This window comes from Manis javanica, chromosome 10 (assembly GCF_040802235.1).
Source record: "Manis javanica isolate MJ-LG chromosome 10, MJ_LKY, whole genome shotgun sequence".
Classification (NCBI taxonomy): Eukaryota; Metazoa; Chordata; class Mammalia; order Pholidota; family Manidae; genus Manis; species Manis javanica.
The window spans coordinates 1067562-1085016 of record NC_133165.1 but is presented as its reverse complement, the minus strand read 5'-3'; the positions used below and the strand labels follow the sequence as shown (position 1 = coordinate 1085016).

Below are 17455 nucleotides of genomic sequence, written 5' to 3'. Positions count from 1 at the left end.
AGCCGCGATACCTTCGGGAGCCAAGGGACGGCATCTCCCTGCTTGGGCTGTTGTGAGGGCACGGTGGCACCAGGCGTGGGGCTTCCAGGAACAGGTGCCTGCATCTGGGGGTGGGGTAAGAGGGCCACAGACACCACTTTCCAGAAATTCCTGTGACGCCACTGGGCCGGGCAGGGTCCATTTTTGCGGCTGCTCTTCAGTGCAGAATTGGGAGTCGAGTGCAATAAGACAGGATGAAGAAACACAGGCGCAAAGCCTGGGAGAAAGGGAAGAAGCCGCTGTTCACTCACAGGACTGAGCCTGCAGGAAACCCAGAGACTCTGTAGTCACTAAGATGAGTGTGTGGGTTTAGCAAGGCTGCAAGGTTATCGTGAAAAACAAATTGTATTTCGTGCTACCAGGAAATCATTAGGAAATAAAATTTTGAAAATACTGCCTACAACTGCACGGAAAACCCTTTAGTACCTTGTTCTAAATCCGACAAAGCGTGTCTAAGATGTGCACTTTAGCATCATTAAGATGGCACGATGCTTGTGCAAACCTCAAGAGACCTGTGCACATGGGGACATGCACCTGTTAATACGTCTATTTTGCTTAACATTAGGTCCAGATTTAAGGCAAACTCCCAGCGAGCGTGTTTGGAGAAAATGGCATGCTGATTCTAAAATATACATGGAAATACTATCTTGAAAAGAAGAACAAAGGGGGAGGACTTACACTTTCTGATTTTATAGATTAATTTGAGACTGAAGTGTGGTATTGATCTGAGCCAGAAAAACACACCAGTAGAAGAGGACAGACCCACATGTCTCCTGCCAGCTGATACCCAGCCAAGGTACTGAGTGAGGTCAGTGGAAAAGGGACAATAATTTTTTATGTAATTGAATATCTGCATAGAAAGATAAAATGAACTTTAATTGCTCCCTCATCCATACCAAACGGTAGCCTGAGAGGAAAGGGCATATTAAAGGGTACCTCCCAGAAACGGACCCACAGCTGACGCCCAACTAAGTCAAAGCAAAGGGGCAGGGCAAGTATTCTTTCTACAGACTTAAAAGCCAGAATCAAAGCTTTTGGAAGACAGCACAGTTACCTTGGAGGTGGCAAAGAGTTCTTGGACAGGGCACAAAATCTCTAACCATCAAAGGAAAATATTGCAGAATTGTTCTCATTGATAGTAAAATTTTGTGTCATCACACCACCATTGAGGAACTAGGAAAGGCACGGGCTGGGAGAAACGTGTGCAGAGCACAGGCCCAGGACACGCAGATCGCAGGTCGGCCCCGGCCAGGCACCATGGGTGCCCGCCAGGCCGATGGAGCCGCGTTGGGTGGGAGCTGAACCGCGCTTCTGTGGAGGTGACACTGCGGCTCATCGTGGTTTGTTACTGGAGTGAATCAAGTCCAGTCGACACAACACATGTTCGAGTGTGGGACCCACCTGTGCCAGAGCCTTTTTATTGCTGGATCCCCTTTGCCAGCGCTGTGCAAGGGTTCCACACGCTGCTCATGCGGGACGTGGTCTCTGTTCCCGCTCTGCAACGCCTCCGCCAGGGCTGGTGACACTGTCACACCGGTCACAGAATGCTCTGAGAAGCGTCCCCTCCCCGCCACCTTCCGGGGCCGGGGTCGGATCGCACCGTTCCCTCTGAGAGCGTTTGCTGGGGGTGGCCGGTGAAGCCACCCGGGCCTGCACTTTTCTTTCTGGAATGGTGTTCACCACGGATTCAGTTCACTTCACAGATATGAACCCACTAGATTTCCTGTTCCCTTTCCTCTCAGTGCTGGCAAGCCGCACTTGTGAAGGAACGCGCCCATTTCCTCCTTGGCGTCCAGCTTGTCGGCCCGGAGCCTTGTCCTGCTGCAGGTGGTCCCTCAGGCAGGACCTCAGGCTCAGGGAGCCCCCGTCAGTCCTATGGGCCTGTACTCGCTCCACTTCAGATCTGGTGCTTTCCTTGTGTCAATCTACTGCATAGGAAGGGCATCCCCCGGGCTGCAGCCAGGTGTGAGCACAGAGCCGTGAGCGGCACAGCCCCTGCTGACCAAGGTGCCGGGACTGGCGGCTGCACGCTGGACTCACTGGCCCACCCCCGCTTTCCAGGCCTGCGCGTTGTTTGCGGGTCACATGCACGTATGGAGCAGGAAGCCAGTCTTTGCGCCGGTTCCGAGACGCCCTTGGGGCCTGGCTCGCACCGCGGTGCTCCAGGCTCCAGCCAAAGCAGACAGGCAACTCTTGGTGGGAACTGAGTCTAACTTTGATTTTTCTCAGTAATAGCTGAAGTATTAAGTTTTTGACTCTTAAAATGTGAACCAATAATAAAAATAGAGGTTGTAGTACAAGATATAGAAGAGCTGTAGTGTGTGCAGGGAAGTAAAGGCCATGCCACCTGAGTGTGGGCAGAGGTGGAGGTCAGGGATGGTGGGAGTCATTCTGACAGCCCTGGAGGGCGTCTGGACAGGACTTCTCTCTCACTGGCCGGTGTCTGCGCCTGCACGCCCCCCTCGGGGGCCCATGACACCGCAGGTGCAAGCTGATATGTGGGGCTCTTTCCAGACTCTACCCACCCCAACCTCGTGCTGACACCACGCTGCCCTGAGGACCATGTCTTCTGGGAGTCTCAGATGAGCATGTGGCTCCTACCATTTTGCCACTTCACTCTTAATTTGTCCTGCTAGTCCTGGTCCCTGGAGATTCCATATAAATCTAAGAATCAGTTCACCAATTTCTAATAAAATCCTCCAGGATGGAATCTACATGCTGACATGGGGACACTGACAATCGAGCAACACTGGGACTTCCGACTCCCAGCGTGGCTGCCCACCACGCGACCTTCACTCCTGGTCAGCAGGGTCTGGTGTCTTTCAGAGCACAAGCAGTGCATTTCTATCAAAATTTCCCTAGTATTTTGCGGTTTTGGACGTTACTAATGCTACATTTTAAAATTTCATTTTCCAGCACCTTCTGCGGCACTGGCCGTGAACCCCACAATTGGGTCCGCTTCACCGCTTAGTTCTGACGGGCCCTACGGTCCTTTGCGGAACGGATGATCCTTGTACCTGTGAACACACATGGCCCTACTCCCCTCGCCCCACCACAGGGCTTCTGTTTCTTCTACCTCACAAGCTGGGCTCTTCGGTTCAGAGGCAGACGGGGTGAGGTGGCCACCCTGCCGGTTCCCCGTCTTGAGGGAAGACGCTGTGGGGAGTCCACGTATCTGCCTGTTGCCACTCTGAGAAGTTCCCTTCCACTCCTAGGTGGCCGAGGATTTTTTTTTGCGGACTGTGAACAAGTGTTCAAGGTTGTCTAATGCTTCTTCGTGTCCTCTTTCTGAGGGTCACGTCACTTCACAGCTGTCTCCCCAGACGGGGAACCTCGGTGAACTGCATCGACGCACTTGTGTCCAAGCAATCTGGCATCCGGGCTTCGCTGTGCTTCTCATGTCTGCGGGACTCATTTGCTAATAGATACTTAAGAATTTTCTGCCTATACTGTTCTCAGATTTCTTTTCCTTGAAATGTCCTTGTCTTCGCTAGCCTCAGAAAAACGGGCTGGGGAGTGTTCCTCTGTTTTCTGAGTGGGTGTATGCGGGTCTGCATAGTCTCTTGCTATTTCGCAGAACTTATCAGTGGTGTCTTCTGGGCCCGGAGTTTTCTCAATGGGAAGGGATTTTGTTTGCTTTAATGATCTCAACTTGTAAAAACATTCAGATTTTCCCTCTTCCATCAGTGAGTCATCCACGTCTTTGGAGGGAGTTAGCCATTTCATCTAACTCCCCACTTTACGTGTATGAAGTTGTACATCCTATTTCTCCATAACTCCTTACTTTGAAAAATTCTTAGACTTCAGAAAAAGCTGCAGAAATAGCTTGGAGTTCCTGTGTACCCGTCATTACGGATTCAATCCTGTTAAGCCACCAGCTCTGGGGCCCCCAGTCCTCCCACTAGCACCCCTTCCCCGAGCCAGGGCCAGGCACGGCCCCGGCAGCCAGGCTCTCAGCCTCGGACCGCGTCTCGTGACGGGTACGTGGGAGTGCCGCAGAGTGCCTCTGAAGACTGCCCCTCAGCTGGGGTCTGTCCGAGGGCTCCTCACCATCAGACGGGAGCTGGGCATGCTCGCAAGACTGCGACAGAAGTGACTGTGTGTCCTCGAGCTCCTTCTGGGCACAGACCCCTGCCAGCAGGGTTTGCAGTGGAGGAAAGCCCTTCACTCCATCCACTCAGCAAGGTGCCCCCTCTGCCCGACGCTCACCCTCCTGCAGAGAACCAGGCGGCTAGGGGGCTCACTCCTCGACCCCTCCCCACAGCATCTGTTGTCTGATGTGGAAACAGGCATGTCTGTGCTGTGCCCAGAGAGAAGGGTGGCCTGGCGCCCCTCTACTGTGGCCCCACACAGCACTCCAGGGCATCAAGCCAAGCGTGTAGAAATGCTGAGGGTGGGGAGCCCTGCACCTTCTCTCTCCCTAACTGGGCACCAGCGGCTGTGCGCCTTCCGGGTCCCTCTGAGACTGAGCTACAAAAGAACCCCCATCTCTCAGGGCACCAGAGCCACTGCCCGCAGACAAGCCGCCCTCCCAGCAGGTTCCACAGCACCGGTGCTGAGCAAGCAGGAGACGGGCTGGGGGCGCCGGCCGCAGCGGCCCGTCCTGGCCAGGCTGGCAGGCCTCCCTCACCCCATGCAGCCGGCCTCTGCTGCCGCCGTGTCTTGACCAGGCCAACCCCACCTCTGCTTCCCAGCAACGGGGAAGATTAATCATGCCCCACAGACAAGATCAGGTAATCATACCTCGTAGAGCACCTGATGATTTCTCATCCAGCCGATGCTGCCAGTCAATCAAAATGCCATGAAAGGTGCTTTCGAATGTGCTAATGGATCGCCGCACTCTGTCAAGCACGGGGGGCCTGTTCAGCTCTCGGCATCACGACCCTGCACAGAGCAGGCCAGCAGCCCCACCACCAGAGCACCGGCCCTGGGACTCGGCCTCCCATTTCCACCGGACCCGCCACAGGCCCCAGGGAAGGCCCGAGGGCCCAATCCGCGTATTTATTTACGATTTTTAAAGCCAGCTGAGGACAGAATACAAAAGTGAGTCCCAGACAGGCAGGGACCACAGCCTGGCAAGACCACCTGCACAGTGAGCAGAGACAGTGCCTGGTTCCTGTGCGCTGACCCTCTGCACTCCAACCTCCCCCAGGGCCCCAGGTGCCAGCCCTGCAGCCAGACGGGGCAGGCAGCCTGGCGGAGACTGTCGGAGCTGCGGCTAGCCAGGAAGCAGTGTGAGGCATACAAGTGGGCGCTGAGGAACCAGGAGCCGGGAAGGTGCACGTCTGCACGACTCCTGCACGACTCCTGCACGTGCGGCAGCACGCCGTCCCTTCCTGGAGTGGGTGGCCGCCCACAGCAGCGAGAGCAGGTGCTGGCCAGGATGTGGGGACGGCGGGCCAAAGACATGCTCCCAGGCGGGTGCGGGGAGGGTGAGGCAGCACTGAACACAGGGCCTGTGGGAGCCCAGTACAGAAAACAGAAATACGCAGGCAGTGGGGCAGCCACAGCGCCCACGGGCCTCACCTAGCACACTGGGCGGTGACAAACAGCAGCTTCGCAGGAGGGCCACCAGCCCGCCTGAGCCAGTGGCGGGACAGATGGATGCGGCCCCGGGGGGAGTGCAAAGGGCTCCGGGGGGCCTGGGACAAACCGGAAGCTGTGGCATGGGGCCAGGCAGGAGGAGGCAGGTGCTCCGCAAGCTTGCGATGGCACCTCCAAGGAAAGTTAAGGCCAACACGCTTGGCACGGTTGTACAGCCAGGTTTCTGACGTAAGAGAAGTCACATTTTACATGAGTCTAGTATAAGAATTAGGATCTTACTAACCAGAGAGAAGTGCAGGAGCCTGCAAGGCAGCCACCCTCCAGCAGGTGGAGGCCAAGAGACCAGTTACCTGAGCTCACAGGTCTGGTAAGGTTCCTGAGACATTTAAAGGTGCCGGTTGGTGAAATTAAACGCGGGCCGTGTGCCTGCAGAGACTGTGTGGAAGACAGCGGAGAGGAAGCCTGGCCTCCAGGGAGAGGACAAGGCAGAGGGCGCACGGGCCGCAGGGGCGGGGATCATGGACACACGGCAGCTCTTACGAGAGAGGCACTCCCTAAACCAAATGGCCAGGAGTCCAGGGAAGACAGGCAGAGAAATGGGGTGTGGCTGGCCTCTCTGGGGTCCGTGTCCTCACCTGTGAAAGAGCTTACTGAATCGAAATGATGTGAAACGTCCAGACCCACAGGAAGGCCGGTGGAGAGGTGCCCTTTCCAGGAGTGTCCATGGGAAATGGACTCGGAGTTGTGGTTTTACCCACAGAAAAAGGTCAGCAGAGGGCCAGGGGCCAATTCAAGTGCTCAAGACAGGCCACTGAACATCGCAGACAGGTGACAGGGACAGTGAGGCAAGCGGCTCCTTTTTAGCACAGTTTCCCCCCAAATGTAACAGTGAAAGTTGTACTTACTGCTCCAAGCATGATTCTGAAGATCAACCACCGGAAACCCCACAGGACGATCTGGGATGTGGGTGTCCCCCTGGGCAGCCGAGAGAGGGTCCAAACGGGGCACAGGAAAATGCCCAGGAATCCCGTCTCCAGCAGCTGGGACTCCCACCCTGAAATGACGACCAAGAGGACACAGAGGCTGTGTTAACAGCGAGCATTTCCCAAACAAGCCCACAAAACCCAGTTCCCCCCAAACAGTCCTTGAAACAGGGCGGGGTGTGACTAAGGGGAGCTTCTGCCTGCAGCCGGGCACGTGGTAGCAGTGTGGGACCATGCCCTGGGCTGGCCCTCAGCAGTTCAGGCCATGGCCTCGTGCTTCTCCAAGGCCAGCAGGGGCAATCCTGGCTTTGTGCGTTCCTCCCGGGAAGGTCCACCAGGATGGGCCGTGGGCACTGATGCCAGAGGTCCTGAATGTAGAGCAGACCCTAGGCCCACCTGCCCAGGTAGGGGGCAAGCAGGGAGGAGTGGGTGCAGTGGGCAGTGGCTCCGTGAAACTGCCTTGGGCCAGCCCTGCTGGGGTGGCAGCCGTGTGGGGCTGTGGGGGCGTGAGCTGGCTCTCCCACTGGGAGCCCAGGTGGGAAGCGCGGGCACTCTAGTGGAGGGCCAGCTGCCCCTCAGGGAAACACTCTCACTGCAAAAGATGCTTTAGACGGGCACCTACTCCAGGTTCCCCTTAGAGGTTACAGAATGAGCCAAACTGATGCAGGAGAAAGAGATGGGGACTTGGCTGCCTGGGGAGGACAGGCGGGGACGCTGGGCCGGGCTCCTGGTGGCTCCCTGTATGGGGTGTGGGTCACAGGGGTGCACTTCACTGTAGACTTTTTCCTCGAATAAACAGACGAACCTAAATGAACTCTGAACCCCAGTTTTAGGGCTGTGTGTGCAGATCTTGAGACTCAGTGCATTCAACGAGGGGTGAACAGGGGCTGGTGAAGCCATGCAGAGCCAGGTGGCAGGTGATGGGTCTTCCCCGGGCGGTTGTTTACAGCCTTCTGAACCTTTCATCATGAAATGGGCGGTGAAACCCCTTTTACTCTGTGTTCTGTGACTTCTGAACCTCTAGTTCTTTGGGAGAGAAATGGGGTATCATGAACTGTCACCGGCCGGAGGGGCGTGTGATGTCTCGGGCAGCTACTGACCCAAGAAGCCACATGCACATGTGATGGAGACACAGGGCCACCAGGGTGCACCCCGTACCCATCTGGAGATGATTCTGGATGCAGAAGAAAGTCTGGACAGTGCAGGGAGGACGGGGGCCAGGCAGGCAGCCAGAGCCCACAGCACATGAGGCTGCAGCCAGGCCCTGATCGCACGGCTGCATCACGGGGGGCTGTGGGCACAGTGGCACCTCATGGGGGGTAAAAGCAGGAGCTGGGGCCGCCGGGGCGCGGGCCAAGGTTGGGGAGGGAGGTGTCGGTGCCACCCATGTGGGGGATCCCATGTTAGGGATGCGCAGCCCGCCCCCCAGGGCCCACCTGCACCCCGCCCAGAGATGGCACACACCCAGCCTCCCTCGGAACTTCCAGAGCAAAAACACTGAAGGCACCGACACTGCTGGCTGAGATTCCCCGTGCTGGCCGGCCACTCCCTCCAGGCCGGGACTTCCCATCCGTAACGAGGAGCGCTGCTCCACCGTGTGCCTCAAACTCCCCTTCTTGTCTCAACCAGGAAAGAACAGACTTTGTTCTGTACAGAGACGATCGCTCCAGTCTTATCTGGACATGATTCTCACTGGATTTGTCCTCACTCTGCCTGGGTGCATTTTGCACCCCACGTGGTTTGGTGCCCAGAGGACCCTGTACGGGAGGACATGCCTGTGATCCTGGCTCTGAGTGTGCTTGTCTACAGACACTTTAGTTTTTGGGAAAGTACCTCAAAGCCTACTTGTTCTAAATCCTCTCCACTTGGAAGACAGAAAATGCAGGAACAGGGTACCCGGGAGCCACCACCCTGCTGCAAGCACAAAGGCACAGCTCAGCCCTGTGGGCACCCACGGGGACCCCTCCACTCGGAGCTCACGCGGGCGGGTGCTCCCAGAGCGCTGGGCCTGCCTCCTCTAGCTGTCACCCGCTCTGCACAGACGTGATGAAGAGAATGTTAATGCGCAGCTTGAGTGACACCAATCAAAGTGACATGCAGATAGCAGAGCCCAGGGGCCCGCCTGAGTGCCAGGAAGCGGGAGACAGTGGCGAAGGGTGGGGGACACGCTGTCAGCTCAGAGACGTCCGCGCCCTGGCTCTGCCTCCCTGAGCCTACTGGAACATTCCTTACCCTGCCGGGCGGGGCAGGTGACATTTGTGCAGTGCCTGCCTTCCCCCCCACCCCACCCCGTTTCCAGATCACTGCTGAGATGCCCAGCCCCCGGCTAGTGCTGCTGGTCCACTGGGGAGGACAGTGCCCTGCAGACCCACCTGCCTCTGCCCTCTGTGCTTGGGTCTTGCTGAATTTCAGCAGCTGTGCTGCTTGCACAAGGGACACATTGTCCCGTTTCAGTGTGGCGGGGGAGGAGTCCCCAGAAAAAACAAATGCCCAGGGTACCATGAGGGCAGCCTCAGCATCCAAGAGGCCATGTGCCCGCAATGGCATCGTCCAGCAGGCTGGGCACAGGGCAGCCCCACCTAGGAGCTAACACTGGCGCAATACCACCAGGTTCCTCGGGCGCCTCCGTCAGGTGCTCGCCCTAGTGGTGCGGACGCCTGTGGCTTTCCGGCCTGGCTCTGACCCGCCTCTGGACGGTACGGAGAGCCACCTGCATAGGAATTCCAGTGCAACAGCTCCTGTAAGTTTCTGTACCATCGGACGGTTCTCGGGGTTGGTGCTGACATGCTGGCCCCGCCCATGGTTTGGGATGCCGGTCAGCAAACAGCCATGTGGGAGCTCAGAGCGTGAGTCCCACCATGGCCTCCACACGGCTGCAGCTGCCTGTTCTGGAACATTCACTTCTGTGGCTACTGGTGTGTGTCCAATGACACAGATGAGCCCTGCACAAGCCACACATGGAAGCTTCCACATGAGACGGAAGGACATCACCTGCGGTCACGAGTGCTCGGGGAATCAGCCCTTTCAACCCTGGCACTGAGCAGAGACAGCTAGGCGCTGGGCGGCGGGCAGCAGTGGGCAGCCACGGGCTGCACTTGCCCTTTGCTGAGCAGAGGCTGGCCCGCCGTCCCCAGGGCGCCCTCAGCAGGCAGAAGGGCAGGGATGCATGTCAAGGCTGCAGGGCCCCCTGCCCCTCCTGATGGGGAGCTCCACACAGGGAGGACCAGAGCTCAGGGCCACCGCCACTATCCATGGCCACCAAGTCTGAGTGGACACAGCCCCGCGCCTGTGGTCTGGAGGCAGCTTGGATGCCCTGGAGGCCCGGAACAGCTGCGGCTGGGCAGACCGGAGCCACTGAACAGGTGGGCGCTTTCCTTGCCCTCCGACTGGCTTGAGCTCCTGGGCCACAGTCTGAAGCTCCACAGCCTGGGGCACGTGGCCTGTGCCTGCAGGGCAGCCACACATGACGTCTGAGGAGAGGCCCCCATCAGACCCGCTGGACTCGGACCCTTGGTTCACCTGGCCGGGAGGAGCACAGACCCTTAGTCTCCCGGCCCAACTTCCGACCTTCGGGGTCACTCAGTCCTCTGGCCCAGCTCGGGCACCTGCTCCCAAAAGACATGACCAACGAGTGGCGCTCATGTTCCCTCATCGGCTGAGGGCACACAGGGAGTGAGATGCTCTTTTATCAAGGATCTGGAAAATCCAGCACCGGGGGCCTGGCTGCGCCTGGCAGTCGGGCATGTGGGGGTGAGCAGCGTACGGCAGCTGGCACTCTGGCTGCTCCTTGCTGGGAGAGTCCCGCTGACCTGTCTGCTCTGGGCCTGGAGCAGAGATGCTCGAGCTGCCGTGGACCCTGGGCTGTGGGGGCTCAGAGGGTGGCCTCGGGCCAGGCCACTACAGAGGTCACCCAGTGTCAAGGTCAACAGCGCAGGCCAAGCTGCTGTGACCCGGGAAAGCAGTCCATACATGTCAGAGGTGGGCACCGCCCTGATGGCCACTCTAGGAAGAAAATACCAGCGGAGGCCTCGTTACGTTCCTCAGACTGTTAGTTACTTAAAGCGAGTAATTCAACGCCCTGTGTGTGGACCCTTCAAGGATGACAGCCCCCATCCTCGTCAGGAGGAAACCCATTAGCTTCAGGCTAGAATCAGAAAAGGAGGGAAGCGCTCCCCTCCCATGGGCTGTGGGTGCCGCGGGAGACCAGGAAAGCTGTTTCCCTGGTCTCTGCAGGTCCGGGGCTGGGAAGTTGGGAGGCGGCAGATGCTGTTGTCTGCAAAGCCGCGACGAGCCCAGGAGGCCCTGTTGGTGCTGGCGGGTAGGAGACCCCCCAGATGCGGTTCTGCGGGTGACCTCGCTGCCTCACGGGCGGAGCGCAGAGACAAGGCCAGAACCCGCTGTAGGGCAGGTGGGGCTCAGACAGCCACAGGGGGCACAGTGGCAGGTGACAGGGTGTACTTGTTACCATTCTGCGGTGGCCCATGGCTCAGACTTTGGCGTGAGCAGGGGCAGGGCTGGGGGCTGCTCACGGGGCATCCGTGCCCAGGAACAACAGGCCAGAGGCAGCTCCTGCGGAGGGCAGGGCAGGGGCAGCCCAGGCAAGGAGCGTGGCCGACGGGGTGGTGGGATGAGACAGCAGGGGAGGAGCGCAGACCTGGGCCCTGGGCCCCTGGGCCTCTGTCTGAAGCTCTGGGCCTCGGCAGGTACCGGGGCTCAAGCCACGGAGAACATCGCTGGCTTCATCTGTGATCCAGGAACACACGTCCTACGGACTCCACTTCTCCGTGTCTCTGACTCTGGTGAATTAATGTGAACATCCGCCAGGTGCGTGCTGCAGAGCAGAGGGCTGGCAGAGGCACCTTGTGTGGCTAGCGGCCTCTGGGCAACCAGCGAGGTCCCGTGAAGCGAGCCCTCTCTGCCCAGTCGGGGCGTCGCCTTTCACAAGCCCTGGCGAGGCCGGTCTGTATTTTAGCTGCTCCATGTTCTCCCATGACACCCTTGTTCTACAAAGCTGTGGCCAAGGCTTCAATCACTGCTACTGAGCTGTGTGATGGAGATTCTGCTCAAGGGAAACCGCTTCGAAAGCCAAGCCAGTGCCCTGCCAGAAGCCTGGCACCTGGACGCAACCCCACAGCAGGGCAGCCGGGCGCACTCCGGCGGGGCCTGATCCCGTGTGGAGACTCAGGTGAGTCCGAGACGGACAGACCTCACTGCGTGTGTCTGTGACAGCGGGGCCTGGTGCAGGGGAGGCAGGGAGGTCCTGCTGATGCCATCTGTGCAGTGCCCATCCCACCCCCACCAGACGGGACCTTGGAGACGGGTACCAGGTGGCTGCCACAAACAGCACCCCACTGACCCACCAGGACACCCCCTCTTCTGCTGAGATAAAGTACAAACCCAGATCAGGTAAAAGCATGGGGCTAAGACAGCATTCGGAGAAATGCCACACTCACAGTCAGCCTCCTGATACTGAACGTCCCTCCAGCAATCTGCATTTCTGTCTGTGCTTCCTCTGGACGGCAGGGCAGCCTGCCACGCCTGCCAGGCCAAGGTCAGGAATCCCGGCCCAGCCTTCACCCAACTCCAAACACGGTCCCCATGGCAACCCACCACAGCCAGGAGATGCCTCACTGCACAGGTAGCACACGGCACTGTTTGTGAGACTTACCCAGGACCACGGACCCCCTTCCTGTGTCCTAAAGAGATGGGCAGGGGCTGCCCTTTGTCCACATGGGCTGGGAGGTACTCATGCCAGTCTCACCCCAGAGGTGGCCTCACCCCACTTACTACTGCCAGGTCTGGCCTGGAGCCCCGTGCCTCCTGCCCCAGGCCCTGGCTCCCAGCCCCCAGGACTCGCCTGGAGCCAGTGGTGGTGAACGGCAACCAGGAATTCTCCAGACTGGCCTGAGCTGGGCGGGTCTCTCCAGACGTGGGCCTCCCGGTCACTTCTCACGGTAGGAGACGGTGGCGCACGAGGCTCTGCTCGTGGTGCTGTGAGGGGGGAGGCCCATAACAGGCACACGGGTGTGGCCTGACCACTGACAGGAGAAGCAAACTGGGGCTTCATGTTCCAGCAGATGGGATTCAAGTCAGAGATCACATCACTCTGGGAGTGCATTTTCTAGCAAGTAGCTATTTTTGAAAGCTGGTTAAAAGCTTCATGTTTAAAGAAAATCATTTGAAATAGCATGCTCCCAATTATGAAGCACTTAGCAAATTATGAATACGTTTTAAGGATGTCCTTGGGCAGGACTGGGAACAGGAAGTGACCTGTGTGACCCAGAGGCCCTCCACCCACAGCACTCTGCCAAGGTGCAGGGTGACACTCGGTTGCCAGGGCAACCAGACTTCCGAGCCCCAGGTGTCCCCTGCTGCTTAGATCTGTGCAGGTGCCGCCAGCCAGCCTGAAAACAAAACCCACAGTAATGACCTTCGTGAACTTCACTGGTTTTGGGTAAATGTGAAAATGCTTCCTGTAAACGGAAATCAGATGGAGCAGCAGAGATTTCAGGGCTAATGTATTCTGAGTATTTAACATATGGCTGAGGGGCATGACGCATACCATTTCTTGGCCCTTCGCTTCCTGTGTCTGGAAATTAGCCAGCTTGCCTCAAAGTGACTTGTCAGGACAGCAGCTGACCGCTGTCCCGGGACCGTCTGTGGCAGCAGGACGCACTGGATCTGCCGGTACCAGGACAGCCCATGGGCCACTTGAGATGTGGCTGGAGGTGGCAGGGAGACCCTGGGTCCTGCTGTCAGCCAGTAGTGGGAGGGGTGTCCACTCAGTCGTACCACGTGTCCTCAGCCTGGGGGGGAGCAGGCATCACCCCAGCACTGCAGCTTGGCCAGCTCCTGCCCACACACAAGCCAGGGCCTGTACCCATGGGAGTAACTGTGGAGGAGAGCCCACTTTCACCCCTGGCCTTGCTCACCTTCCCCACACACTCCAAACACGTCTCTGGGCATCAGTGCTGCTTATGGGTGGAGGGCAGGGACTGGCTGCGGGGAGGCTGGAGCGTCACTTACACCGTGAGCATTTGTATTCGTCAGAGGTAACAGGGAGATCTGGCTCACCTGGCCAGTAGAGGGGATTATGCACACATCCCCACCAGGCACGTGCCCAGGCCAGGGGTCAGGGCAGCCCTCCAGCCTTGCCCACGCAGACCCTGTCTCCAGTGGGGTCACTGTAGTAGGGACACCAGAATGCTTCTTTCCTGCTCCACACATCCTAAGAAGTGGGTGCACCTTCCTGACCTGCTTCACACCCTTTGGCCCCCCACTGAAGTCAGTAGTGATGGCAGCCCCGGAGCATGGAGGCCAAGATGGCCGTGGAGGGGCAGTGCATCCACAGAGCCTCTGGGCAGCACGTGCTCCGCAGGGACAGGCATCTTGGTCGGAGCGTGAGGCCCCAGTGGGCGCTGCCGGCAGCCACTGCCTGGCTCAGAGGCTGCTTGCAAAAGAGGCTGGCTGGGTGGGGGGGTCAGCAACTTGGGGGGAGGCAGCACCATCCTCGCGCCTCATGTCCTGATGCCATCTGGAGGAATTTCCAGAAGTGCTTCCTTCTAAGAGGGTCAGCATAGTGTAAGACCAGTCTCAGCTGGGTCAGTGACATGAGTGAGCACAGGAAAATGTCATGAGTGACCCACATAGACCGCAGCGAGAGGGCGGAGCTAACCACCTCCCGCCCACCACCTCACCTGCCCCACTGCTCTGTCCTGGGTCTCCCCGCTAGATGGAGGCCTGGGTCCACCTTAGGTCTCTCCCTGCTGCCCTTTGCTCTAGTCTCGGCTCATAAGCCACCTTCTCAGGTGGGCTTTTGTCCGTTGGGGCACTGCTGACCCGACTACATTCTCAGCATGCCACATACTGTGCATCTCACCCATTCCCATTCTTCACTCATTCGACACCAGAATGCAGCATCGGGCGGGGAGGGGGGTGCAAAGCAGCTGTAGTAAGTATTAAGTATGTTCAAGGATGTAAAGGAAAATATGCTCATAGGGCATGAATAGATAGGAAAACTCAGCAGAGAAACAGAACTGTAAGAAATCAAACAAATCCCAGAACTGAAAAAGAAAGTATCTGAAATTAAAATTTTACTAGATGAGCTTAATAGCAGACTGGAGGACAGAGAACAAAATGGTAGTAGACATGAAGATTGCTCAACTGAAGTTATTCAGTCTGAAGAAGAGATTTAAAAAAAAAGATTGAAAAATAAAAGCACAGACTCTCAGGAGCTGGTGGAACATGAATGTAATTAGAATTCTGGGAGGAGAGGAGAGAAACGGGGCAGAAAAATACTTTGACAAAACACTGGCAAAAAATGATCCATATTTGGTAAAACACATAAATTACAGATTCAAGAACCTCAGGGAATCATAACCAGGAGACTATCCCAAATGCCACAAGTAGGCACAACCTAGTCAAACTGCTATAGCCCAAAGACAAAACCTCCAGAGAACCGGAGAAAAACAAGACATTACATTCAGAGACCCAACAGGATGAATGGCAGTTGACTTCTTGTCTGACACAATGGAGGCGAGAAGACAGTAAACCGAATGCAGATTCTCCCACCAGACAGAACTGTCTGTTCTGAGATTAGAGCCAAGAGCCCATAAGCCTTTCAAATAGCAATATACTCAAATTGTTTGCATAGGGAGAATACCAGGCACAAAGATTCAAAGAGGAAATAAAACATTCAGGTGATCGCGGTTCAGGGGCAAAGGGGAAAATCGCCGCCCTCAGTCGGTGGGATGCGCCAGGCTGTTTGCCAGGCAGGGCCAGAATCCGTCTATCATCACCGACTATGCTTAAAATACAGACCATTTTCTTCTGGATGTAAATCAAAGAGGAGAGATTGTGACTTAAGTGCCTTATATTAATAACAACAAACAGATACAAAAAATACTCCCTGCGATAAAAAATGCTGTGGCCTAGAGATGCAGAAGTGAGAGAGGCTCCCTATTGTGTACCATCCAAGATCTACTTCCATTTGGGGCCTTTGCCTTCATTTCTAGACACGCTGAGTCCCTCCAGGTGCCACACAGTTAACTGTGGACCTTCTCCCAGGCCACTGAAATTAAGGCTCTTTTGTGCGGAACAGACAGGACACAAGTGTCTTGCAGAGAGGTATCACCTGAGCAGGTGCTCTGGAGAGGCAGCCGAGAGGCTCGGCACCCAGCGAACCCTCCCTCCTGGTGGGGGGTGTCAGTGCGGACAGACAGGTCCTGTCGGTTCCTCCACGAGCTCATCTGTCTGCCACAGTCCCTTAGCGCGGACGGAAGTGGGGGTGGTTGGGGACCGAGGGGCACTGGCTGCAGTGATGGTAACTTTCTGTGTCTTGCTGGGAGCTTGAATTTATACATTCTTGGAGCTGTCAGAACTCCAAGAATGTATACTTCAGACCTGCACATATCACTGTGTGTGAATTCTTCACCAAGGGGAGAAACCGACACACAGACAAACTCTAGCTAATAACCTGCATGCTGAAGTCTTCAGTATTTAGGGGCAAGTGCACTGATGTCTGGCCTTTACTTTGAAATGTGTCCAAATATTCGATGGACTGATGGATGGGTGGAGAGACAAACAGATTAGCTATATAACAAAGAAAATCTGGCAAAATGTAAACTGTAGAATTTAGGGGGTCCACACATGGGGTTTCACTACATAATTCTTTCGACTTTCTTTGTATGCTTGAAATTTTTCATAGTAACACGATTTAAAAGGCTCTGTCCAACACCATGGTGGAGGTCTCAGCTGCTGCGAGAACAAGAAAAAGAAGAGCTGTAAGGTCTGAAGAGAAAAACATGAAGGCCCACACAGGAATTTTTTTTTTAGAAATGAGGATCTTCATAAAATGAGCTCACCTGTTGAGTGGCATGAGCACAGTGACCGGAAATGACACTAAGAGGGACCCGCTAGGGTGCTGGGAGCCAAGCCATTCTTCTGAAAGTTGCTAAGTAAAGGGAAAGAATGAAGCGCGTATCCTGACCTTTCCAAAGAGACTAGATTCAGAGCAACCAAACAGTTGACGAGGGAAAGTTAATTTGATTTAAAAAATCCCAGGTAACAGATGCAAACAGAGCACCAGAGCCAGACATTTCTGTGCAGGCCTGGGGGACACGTGGCCAGGCAATGACGGCCAAGGCCGCCGGGCACCTCGGTGCGGCTGATGGATGTCCTGATGGTTGGGTCGGGCCGCTGACACCCAGCCCCCTGGCAGCAGCGTCATCGTGGAGAGAGGGAGAGGCCGTCTGTGCCTTCAGACCTGCTGCAACAGCAAGTCCCAGTGCCCGGGGCACAGCCTTGCCAGAGCGGAGCTGACTGAAGCTCCTGGAGCTCACAGTGACGGGGGACAGGAGGCTGGGCCCAGGGGCACCATCGGCCCAGTGCGGGACGAGTGCCCCCAACTGTGACACGAATCCGTGGCTTGGAGCAGAAGGCGGGGAGGGCTTTAAAAAGATGAGGCTGCATCTATCAGACGTACAGGGTTCCTATTTGGACAAACCACCTGTAGAAAGCCACTCATGAGACACTGCGAACGCAGGACACTGACCAAATACCTGACAGAATTGGTCTTGATTTCAGATGCAACGATGGCACTGTGTGGCCACTCCACCGGGAGACCCGCCCTTTTACAGGCACACAACAAAGAGTTTCACGATGCCCGGTGTTTGCTCTGAACAGCCAGAGGTACGGGAAGGACGGGGTCTGGGTCTGGTGACCTGATGCTCTCAGAGGCTACGCCCAATTCATCATACCATTCTCTTCACTTTCATATTTGGTTGGAAATTTTCATAATCAAAAGTTAAAGAAAAATAAGCAAGCCAGAAATTCTCCCATCTTCTGCCCGGGACATTTAAAACTGACCGCCCACGTTCTTATGAACATGC

At 56.5% G+C, this 17455-nt stretch overlaps 1 protein-coding gene across 7 annotated transcripts in view; it reads right to left on the bottom strand.

The window, feature by feature from the left end:
• LMF1 (lipase maturation factor 1) overlaps positions 1–17455 on the bottom strand; it is a 66375-nt gene that overhangs the window by 19564 nt on the left and 29356 nt on the right. For 5 of the 7 annotated variants that reach the window (XM_037005636.2, XM_037005642.2, XM_037005641.2 and 2 more), the window contains one exon: positions 6489–6637. In XM_037005636.2, the coding sequence (XP_036861531.2) occupies positions 6489–6637 (149 nt within the window). Of the gene's footprint in view, positions 1–6488; positions 6638–7371; positions 7550–12019; positions 12114–17455 lie in introns of those variants that run through there. The other 2 variants (XM_037005647.2, XM_037005645.2) reach the window with 2 other exon arrangements.